This window comes from Lepus europaeus, chromosome 18 (genome assembly GCF_033115175.1).
Source record: "Lepus europaeus isolate LE1 chromosome 18, mLepTim1.pri, whole genome shotgun sequence".
NCBI classification, from domain to species: Eukaryota; Metazoa; Chordata; class Mammalia; order Lagomorpha; family Leporidae; genus Lepus; species Lepus europaeus.
This window is the reverse complement of record NC_084844.1, coordinates 19,125,092-19,134,654: the sequence shown is the minus strand read 5'-3', so window position 1 is coordinate 19,134,654 and position 9,563 is coordinate 19,125,092. Positions and strand designations below refer to the sequence as shown.

At 57.2% G+C, this 9,563-nt stretch overlaps 1 protein-coding gene across 2 annotated transcripts; it reads left to right on the top strand.

Annotated features, from left to right (window-relative positions):
• The first annotated feature begins 2,019 nt into the window (after positions 1–2,019).
• G6PC3 (glucose-6-phosphatase catalytic subunit 3) lies at positions 2,020–8,353 on the top strand. Of its 2 annotated transcripts, none has more exons than XM_062174900.1 (6): positions 2,020–2,310; positions 6,307–6,413; positions 6,772–6,862; positions 7,051–7,169; positions 7,366–7,507; positions 7,724–8,353. In XM_062174900.1, the coding sequence occupies exons 1-6, from the start codon at positions 2,093–2,095 to the stop codon at positions 8,085–8,087; spliced, it is 1,041 nt and encodes a 346-aa protein (XP_062030884.1). In that variant the 5' UTR covers positions 2,020–2,092; the 3' UTR covers positions 8,088–8,353. The 2 variants fall into 2 exon arrangements, with proteins under 2 accessions (XP_062030884.1, XP_062030886.1); XM_062174902.1 differs by having other exon boundaries at positions 2,309–2,388.
• Positions 8,354–9,563: the final 1,210 nt, after the last annotated feature.

Sequence of the window (9,563 nt, the reverse complement as noted above, 5' to 3'; positions counted from 1 at the left end):
CACCCACCCCTCAGTGCAGACGCTCTGCATCCTCGAGTGCAAAGGCCAGGCTGACCTTTCCTCACTGCGCAGGGAGGCAGAGGGCTGGCCTTGGCACTGCTTAATGTGGACAAAGCTCAGAAGTGTTTCCTTCCCTGCAGAAAACAGGTGCTGTGAGTATGGGTACAGTCATCATAATGGGAATAAAAAGTCTTCTCTCTACTCTGGGCTTTTCAGAGAACTTCCTGTCTCTTCCTTGTTCAGCAGTAACCACCACTCCGTTGTGAGTGCGGCTGAGCTGACCACTCCCGCCACGGGTGCCTGAAACGCCCAGACAATACTGAATCCTGTATATGTCATGTTCCCACACGTGCATTCTGTGATAAAGCTTGACTCACAAACTCTACAGAGTGAGAGATGATAATGATGCTACAGTGACAACAGCAGAGGAAGGATGGTTTCGCTCAACCTCTCATTATATTTCTACTTTTGCTCTTCAAGGATGTGCTTTCTAGCTCCTCCTTGGCACACCCCAGTCGCCAGCATCACCACTTTGTGCTTGTGGCCATTATGAAGCTAAACAACGGCGACTTGAACACAAGCACTGATATCAGAGCGGTTGAGGCAGTGGATTTGATCAGCTGGAGGGCTGCTAAGTGACTTACCAGACGGGTAGCACACACAGCATGCAGACCCGATTCCCATCCCAGGCCAGGTGGCGCAGAGTGGCTCCAGAGCGCACTACACCGCTGGGAATGGCAGGGGATTTAACATTCATTTCCTAGCTTCAGACTGGTTGAGGCGTGCATGTTTACACTTTGCTATGGCTTCCAGGCATCCTTAGGAAAGAAAGGTTTCTGGAAGAAGCAAAATATCTAAGCTGAGACCTGACAGATCCTCAGGGAACGTGGGTGGCCATGTTCCAGGCAGAGGCAACTTGCATGTGCCGGGCCACCTAGGGAAGACAGAATTCAGCAATTTCACAGAATAGAAAATAGCCCAAAAATATGGAGTGTGGGGGTAGACCAGTGAAGGCTGCAGCCGGAGCCACGCAGACTTTCAAAGACTGGGTACTTTTTTGGGACTTTTCTCCTTGGGGCAACTGCAGACATTCAGCAAGGGAGTAAACAGATTTAAATTCAGCTCCTCTCCCTCACACCTTTATAACCAGTGCCGTTAATCGCTTCCCAAGAAGACCAGCCTTGCATTCTGGGTTTCATGCACTCGTCAGAACACTACAGGAACCAAGTTGAGGAGCCAGTGAACAGTCTCCCACGGCGAGCGGGACCACAGCGAGACTGGCTGTCATTGTTCCCAACTTGGCCTGCTCCGTGCCGCTCCTCCTTCCATACCCAAGCCGTCACTCTCTCTCGGTTCTTCTGCACCTGTGAGATGGAAAGAGTGGGGCAGGCAGTGGGACCTGGAAGCCTGACTTTGGCTAAATTCACAAGACTTCAGCGAAGACCGCTCAAAACAAAGAGGCTTATCTGTCCTAATCAGCATCGTTACAGTTGGGGGGCGGGGTTCTGGGGGAGAAAGCCTGGAGGGATTAAGGATGTGTGTGAATTCAGGGCTGCCCTCGACTCCCTGGGAAAGGCCGCCTATTGGAGAATCGGTGGAGGTTCCGTTTGCTGCTCGGCGGTACTGGAGGAGAGAGGTCCGGTCTGGCTGGGATCCGGCCCCGTGACCACACGTCCACCCTCACGGACCCGGACGCGCCGGTTACTCCGGCCCCTGACCCGGAACGGCAGCTCGTGTCCCCACCACGCCGGCTGCCCACGTGCCGGCACCGGCGGCCACGTGGGGCCCTGAGGAAACGCCTTCGGGAAGGTTTGTCCCCTGCGGCGCTCGGTAGAGAGGAAGGCCCGGGAAGAGCGCAGGAGGAAGCAGTAGGAGCCAGAAGCGCGACTCCCGCGAGCCAGTCCTGCCGGGGGCGTGGTCGGGGCGGGGCCGGGGCGGGGCCTGGCGCCGGCCGCGGGCGGAGGGGGCGGGGCCGCGGGCTCGGGAGGGTGGGCTCCGGAGGGCAGCCGGTAGTCGCTTGGTTGTCGCCGGCAGTCCTCGGGTTCCGCACTAGCGCCTGCCCGGCCTCGGCCTGCTCGGCTCGGCGGCGGCCATGGAGTCCGCGCTGGGCGCAGGCATCGCGATGGCCGAGGCTCTGCAGAATCGGTTGCCCTGGCTGGAGAACGTTTGGCTCTGGGTCACCTTTCTGGGCGATCCCAAGAGCCTCTTTCTGTTCTACTTCCCCGCGGCCTACTACGCCCGCCGCCGCGTAGGCGTCGCGGTGCTCTGGATCAGCCTCATCACCGAGTGGCTCAACCTCGTCTTCAAGTGGTGAGACAGCGAAGCCCCCCGGCACCTGGCCCCCACCCCCGAGAACCCTGTCTTGTGCAGGCCCTGGTCTCTCAGCAGGTGTGTCAAAGGCCTCCCCACGCCTTCCCCGCAGCCCTCGTTTCCCGCCTTGAGCATCCTTGTGCATCTGTGTCGGACGGAGACTTCGCAGTCCACCCATCCTGCTCATTATGGTTGTCCTCAGCCGGCCTGATCAGAGGGCTCGCCTAAGGGGCAGGGGCTGGAAATGCGCGCACCCGCTCCGTCTCCCAAGACAGCTGGTTTCCGACGAGTTGGGAGTCTGTGTTTCACATGCATGATGATTTAAGGAGCTTTCTATTCATCTGTTCGTTCATTTGGCGTGATGTTTAAGAGGATGCTTGTGCCGGGCTGGCCGCTGAGGACAGAGAATCCTTGGAAATGAAGGTGTGGCTTCTGGACAGTGCCCAGCAGCATAGGCAGCTGGAAATGGAGACTGCGGGCCCCAGGCCAGAGCTCCTGAGCTGGGGTCTGCAGCTTACTAAGGTCCCCAGGTGAAGTTCGAAGCGCCCTGGGCTCACCGCCTGCCAGGGAACACTTTCTCTTTCTTCCCTTTCGAGCAGGGAATCCCAGGCAGGTGGGTGGAGGCCCTTCAGCCCTGGGGCTTATCTCTTCATGCCACCTGTCCTGTCCGTCTCCGCTGGGCAGGCTGGCACGCCTCCCTTCACCTCAGCCTCTGGTGCCAGATCTCCAGCCTGAGGGAAGACAGGGCGGTACCTAGAGATGCTGGCATGACTGCTGAGAAACGAGATAGATTATCTTTCCTCGGCTCTTCTCTGAGCTCCATCTCATGCGTGCCTTGCCTGATGCCTGTGGTTTTGTGTGTCCTCCTCCCTGAGTCTCTGCAAGCCCCCCTGTACACCTGTGCCCCAAGGCTCAGACCACCCCTCTCAGTAGACACTTTTTTTCTCAAAGATTTAAAAAAAAAATTTTTTTTTTGACAGGCAGAGTGGACAGTGAGAGAGAGAGACAGAGAGAAAGGTCTTCCTTTGCCGTTGGTTCACCCTCCAATGGCCGCCGCGGCCGGCGCACTGCGGCCGATGGCAGGAGCCAGGTGCTTCTCCTGGTCTCCCATGGGGTGCAGGGCCCAAGGACTTGGGCCATCCTCCACTGCACTCCCTGGCCACAGCAGAGAGCTGGCCTGGAAGAGGGGCAACCGGGACAGAATCCGGCGCCCCGACCGGGACTAGAACCCGGTGTGCCGGCGCCGCAAGGCAGAGGATTAGCCTAGTGAGCCACGGCGCCGGCCTCAAAGATTTAAAAATTTAGGGGCCAGCGCTGTGGCGTAGCAGGGAAAGCCACTGCCTGCAGTGCCGGCATCCCATATGGGTGCCGGTTTGAGTCCCAGCTGCTCTATTTCCAATCCAGTTCTCTGCTATGGTCTGGGAAAGCAGTGGAAGATGGCCCAAGTGCTTGAGCCCCTGCACCCATGTGGGAGACCCGGAAGAAGTTCCCGGCTCCTGGTTTCAGATTGGTGCAGCTCCAAACATTGCAGCCATCTGGTTAGTGAACCAGGAGTGCAAGACCTCTCTCTCTCTCTGCCTCTCCTTCTCTCTGTGTGTAACTCTTTCAAATAAATAGATAAATCTTTAAAAAAGAAAGAAAGAGAGGAAGAAAGAAAGAAAGGAAGAAAAGATAAGAAAAGAAAACTTATGGGGCTTAGCGGGCTGGCATCCCACATGGGTGCTGATTTGATTCCCGGCTGCTCCATTTCAGATTCAGCTCCCTGTTAATGCGCCTGGGAAAACAGCAGAAGATGACCCAAGTGCTTGGATCCCTACACTCATGTGGGAGATCCCAAGGAAGCTCCTGTCTCCTAGATTCCAACTGGCCCAGCTCCAGCCATCGCAGCCATTTGGGGAGTTAAATAGCGGGTGGAGGATCTCTCTCTGTCTCTTCCTCTTTCTCTGTAATTCTTCTTCTTTTTTTTTTTAATATTTATTTTATTTATTTGAAAGAGTTACAGAGAGAGAGAGGTCTTCCATCTGCTGCTTCACTCCCTAGATGACCACAATGACCAGAGCTGAGCTGATCCAAAGCCAGGAATTTCTTCCGGGTCTCTCACGTGGGTACAGGGGCCCAAGGATTTGGGCCATCCACTACATCCTTCACTGCTTTCCCAGGCACATTAGCAGGGAGCTGGATCGGAAGTGGAGCATCCAGGACTCAATCCGGTGCCCGTAAGCGATGCCGGCACTGCAGGCCAGAGTTTTCACCCACTGCGCTACAGCACCAGCCCCTCTCTGTAATTCTACTTTTCAAATAAAATAAGTAAATCTTAAAAAAAGAGATTTGAAAATTTATTTTTATTTATTTGGAAGGCAAAGTGACTCAGAGAAAAAGACAAACAAAGACCTTTTATCTGCTGGTTCACTCCCCAAATGCCCACAATAATCGGAGCTGGGCCAGGCTGAAACCATGAGCAGAAATTCAATCCATGTCACCCATGTGGGTGGCAGGGACCCAAAGTCAGAAGCAGAAGAGGGACACAAAACCAGACACTCTTATGGGAGGCAGGTGTCCCGAGCATCAGCTTAACTACCGCCCCACGACACGTGCTCCATCGGAAGACACTCTGTATGTCCCCTAGTCATTACCTAAGCATGTGTTGAGCCTTTGGTGGGTGCAAAGCCCAGGTTTTGGAGGGGGAGGCAAGCCTCCCCTATGTCTCCCTCTCCCATACTCAGCTTGCTGTTAGCATCTCTTCTCTCCCACTGTTTCCTTTTGTGCCCATAGCCAGAACCTCTTCACTGTGTTTCCCCAGGCCCAGGCAAGCACCTGCTAGGCCAGAGGAGTTTGAATACTTTTCTCTGCCATATTCAATATTTTCTTGAATATTTTTCTCTTTCTTTCCAGCCTTTCTGTGACCCATTCCCCACTGCCACTTTCAGATGTGAGAGGCTCAGTTCAGTAGCTCAGGGGCAGGTAATTCAGGCTGGACTCAGCCACGGAGAGGAAGATGAGTGAGGTCTGGGAAGAAGAGCCAGTCCCGGGCAGTCTGGATGAGAAGCAAAGAGCTGGCCCTACAGTAGGAGTGGTGAGGCGGGCGCCTGAGTATCCCAGTGCATTTACACACTGACACACACGTCCACCACAACTTCTTGTCTCTGTATCACTTTAAAAAAAAAATTTACTATTTGAAAGGCAGAGTTACAGAGAGGCAGAGGCAGAGAGAGAGAGAGAGAGAGAGAGAGAGGTCTTCCATCTACTGGTTTACTTCCCAAATGGCTGCAACAGCCAGAGCTGCACTGATCCAGAGCCAGGAACCAGAAGCTTCTGGGTCTCCCACATGGGTGTGGGAGTCCAAGGACTTGGGCCATCTTCCACGGCTTTCCCAAGCCATAGCAGAGCTGGATCGGAAGTGAAGCAGCTGGGACTGGAACCAGTGCCCATATGGGAATCTGGTACTGCAGGTGGTGGCTTTACCTGCTACGCCACAGTGCCAACCCCTCTGTATCACTTTTAAAATAGTGTGTGTTGTCCTGTGCCAAGGTAGAGACCACGGCAAGGTAACAGCTCAGAATCGGGACCCTGTCCTGACCCCATGCTTCAGGCCCTCTGAGTAGTTTATGTTTTGTTTTGTTTGGATGTGTTTTATTTGAAAGAGAGGAAGAGACAGAGATATCCTCCATCCCCCATTCACTCCCCAAATGGCTACAACGGCGGGAACTGGACCAGATGAAAATCAGGAAATGAGCTTCCTGCAGGTCTCCCACGTGGGTGCAGGGGCCCAAGCACTCGGGCCATCTTCTGCTGCTTCCCAGGCCATCAGGGAGCTGGGTCTGAAGTGGAGCAGCTGGGAATTGAACCAGCACCCATATGAGATGCTGGCCCTGTAGGTGGCAGCTTAACCTGCTGTGCCACAGTGCTGGCCCACCTCTTCCCACCCCCTGGAGTATTCTGAGGCATCCATCTGCCCCCCCCCCCCAACAATGTCATCTTGCATCTTTTCTCTTCCAGGTTTCTGTTCGGAGACAGGCCCTTTTGGTGGGTCCATGAGTCTGGGTACTACAACCAGGCTCCAGCCCAGGTTCACCAGTTTCCATCTTCTTGTGAAACTGGTCCAGGTGGGAAACCTCAACCCTCTTGCTTTTCCCAATATGATTAGGGTTTGAGTGAGCCTCTCCCAGGACCCTTCAGCCAGGGTGGTCCAACCAGAGGCCCAGCATCTCAGCTACTGGATCAGAGAGCATGGAAGCCCCAGGAAACCCAACTTACACCAGGAGGAGGGCGCCCACGCCAGGCACCACGCTGCCCGCTGCCCCCTTGTTTAGAGTAGAGCCACGCAGTGCTGCTCAAGGCAGAAGGCCGACAGCAGAGGCCTCCAGCCAGAGGGAGCTGTGGGCCAGAGCTGGGAGGAAGATGTCCTGGCAGGCTCCAGCCCCTGCCTCCATCCTTACCGTGTGCTTCTGGCTTCCCTGGCAGGCAGCCCTTCTGGACACTGCATGATCACAGGAGCAGCCCTCTGGCCTATCATGACGGCCCTCTCTGCCCAGATGGCCACTCGGGCCCACAGGTATACCCTTGGCCTTGTCCTCCTTGGAGAGTCCGGGCGATGGCATCCTGGGCCCAAAAGACCCAGCAGCATGATAGCCCGGGGGCTGCAGCTCCGGGGACCCCTGGGTATTTGGTCAAACCAAGAAGTGCATGGGCACCGAGGGAGGCCCACTGTGTCCCCGAGCCCTTTGCCTCTCTTCTTTCTAGCCGCTGGATACGGGCGATTCCCAGCCTGGCTTACTTCACCTTCCTCTTGGCGGTCGGCCTGTCTCGGGTCTTCCTGTTAGCACATTTCCCTCATCAGGTGTTGGCTGGCCTACTAACCGGTGAGCAACTGGGGCAAGACGGTGGGCCAGAAGGGTGCCTTTGGCAGGGGGAGGACAAGTGTAGGGCCTTCCCATCATTCCCAGCTTCCACTGAGCCAAGCTCCGGGCCCCCCTTACATCTCAACCTGCACTGCGGTTCGGAGTGAGGGGCCATATCCCCAGACTCCTGGCAGCTGCTGTCACTGCGTTCTCCTAGGCGCTGTCCTGGGCTGGCTGATGACCCCTCGGGTACCCATGGAGCGGGAGCTAAGCTTCTATGGGTTGACCGCGCTGGCCCTCATGCTGGGCGCCAGCCTCATCTATTGGACGCTCATTAGCCTGGGCCTGAATCTTTCTTGGTAAGTCCCGCTTTGAAGCCTGGGAAGGCTGGGGCCTGTCTCACCTGCACCTAGTCTGATGGGGCTCTGGTTTGTTGTAGCTATAAAAGGGTGCATTATCTGTCCCCAAGCATTGACCCTCCTGAGGTCACAGCCCAGTGTGGGAGTGGGTCCCCGAGGCAGATGGCTCAGAGCCCTGTGGGCTGCAGCCTCCTGGCGAGACTCTTCTTCCCACAGGTCCATTGACCTGGCCTCCAAGTGGTGCGAGCGGCCTGAGTGGGTGCACATGGACAGCCGGCCCTTTGCCTCCCTGAGCCGCGACTCAGGGGCTGCCCTGGGACTGGGCATCGCCCTGCACTCTCCCTGCTATGCCCAGATCCGGCGGGCATACCTGGGAAATGGCCAGAAGATAGCCTGCCTTTTGCTGGCCATGGTGCTGCTGGGCCCTCTGGACTGGCTGGGCCACCCCGCTCAGGTCAGCCTCTTCTACATCTTCAACTTCCTCAAGTACACCCTCTGGCCATTCCTGGTCCTGGCCCTCGTGCCCTGGGCGGTGTACACGTTCAGTGCCCAGGAAGCTCCGCCCATCCGCTCTTCCTGACTTCTTGGGCCTCCTTCAGCCCCGCCCCTCCCACCGAGCCAGCACTCTGTGACCTCCACACTCCAGGCACAGCCCCCCTCCAGCCCCGAGCAGGCCAGCTCTCTGGCATTTCCCCACTTGTCCCACCACCTGGTCTTGGCCCCCAAAAAGGGCCCTCTCCTGCTGTTCCTCGGAGGCCCCTAGAGCAACGGCCACAGCGAGACCAACGGGTTCCTGCACCACTGTGAGGGAGGCTCGGGCAGCCTCAATAAAGCCCTTGAAATTTCCGGATTCCTTTCTTGCCTTTGCGCCCGTGGGCACAGAACTCAGCCTTGCCAGGCCACCATTCTGCACTGCTCCTGCAGGGGAGAGGGGGCCCCTCAGCCCCACCAGAGATCCCAAGAGATGCGGTGACTCCACCCAGTGAAGCCTTGTCTCCCACCTGTGAGGCCCACGCTGGCTTCTAGGCCAGGGCTGGAGGGAAGAGCAGCAGGGTGGGCTGGGAAGGGGAGGAGAACCTCGCCTCCATTGGGAACAGGGAACAGACAGTGGCCTCAGAAGGAGCTGCCTGGACGAGTTTATTTACACCAGGACACACAGTGTGACGGGTTACAAAGTACTGGACCGCAGCTCCAGAGAGACAAAGCGAGGAGTGAACTTAACATGAGCAGCAGACCAGCCACAGGCACGGGGGGCAAAGGGGCCTGGAGCCTGGGGCCCAGCACCACCCCCTCGCCCGCCAGGAGGAACACACAACATGCACAGGTGCACAAAAAGCCTCCCCTGGCTCCCTCCACCCTGCAGGCCATTAGGGTACTAAGTATGTAACCGGGTCTGGGGTGGGAGCAGAGAGTATGTTTTGAGGAGGAGGGAGGCAGGGTCAGCCCTCCAGACGCCACTCCTTGTCTTTGGTTTCCCACGGGCTAGACAGAATCTCCTGGAAGCCTGTGGGCCTCAGCCCTTAGAAACAGGGCTGAGCAGGACTCCTGGGAAAGGGAAGGACTGGTGACCAGCAAATGGAGCTCAGGAGGAAGGCAGCCCCGGCTGAGCACCCAAGTCAGAGTTCCCGGGTCCTGGCCCTGGCCCTTCTACCAGCCCCACTGTCACCGTGCCCAGGCTGCAAAGGCAAAGGCTCCAAGAGAAAGGTGAGCCCTGCCCTTCTCCTAGCCACATGCTGGACAGCTGGGAAAATCTGGTCCTGAACAGCAACACTCATCATGGAGACCCTGCAGGGACCACCTTCTCCTCCTCCTCGGTGGGTGCTGGCAGGGAGGCCAGCAGTAAGGGGAGAGCAGGTGGGTCTGTGGCCTCTGGGCCCTGACTCCCCACCCTCCTGCCCCCAGCCTGGGTCACTGCAGCATCTGCAGGGATGGCGAGGGCTGCAGGGGGGAGCGGGAGGAGCACAGGGTGGGAGCCCCCCCCCCCCCACTCAGTGTCCTGGACAGTTGCACATCCTCCCGAGGCTGGAGAGGGGAGGGGAAGAGGGTGAAATAAGGC

Bases quoted from the DNA above. Each gene is read 5' to 3' on its own strand.
- G6PC3 (XM_062174900.1), top strand. From the start codon at position 2,093: ATGGAGTCCGCGCTGGGCGCAGGCATCGCGATGGCCGAGGCTCTGCAG. The intron at 2,311-6,306 runs GTGAGACAGCGA...TTTCTCTTCCAG, and splicing joins CTCAACCTCGTCTTCAAGTG to GTTTCTGTTCGGAGACAGGC. The intron at 6,414-6,771 runs GTGGGAAACCTC...CTTCCCTGGCAG, and splicing joins TTCTTGTGAAACTGGTCCAG to GCAGCCCTTCTGGACACTGC.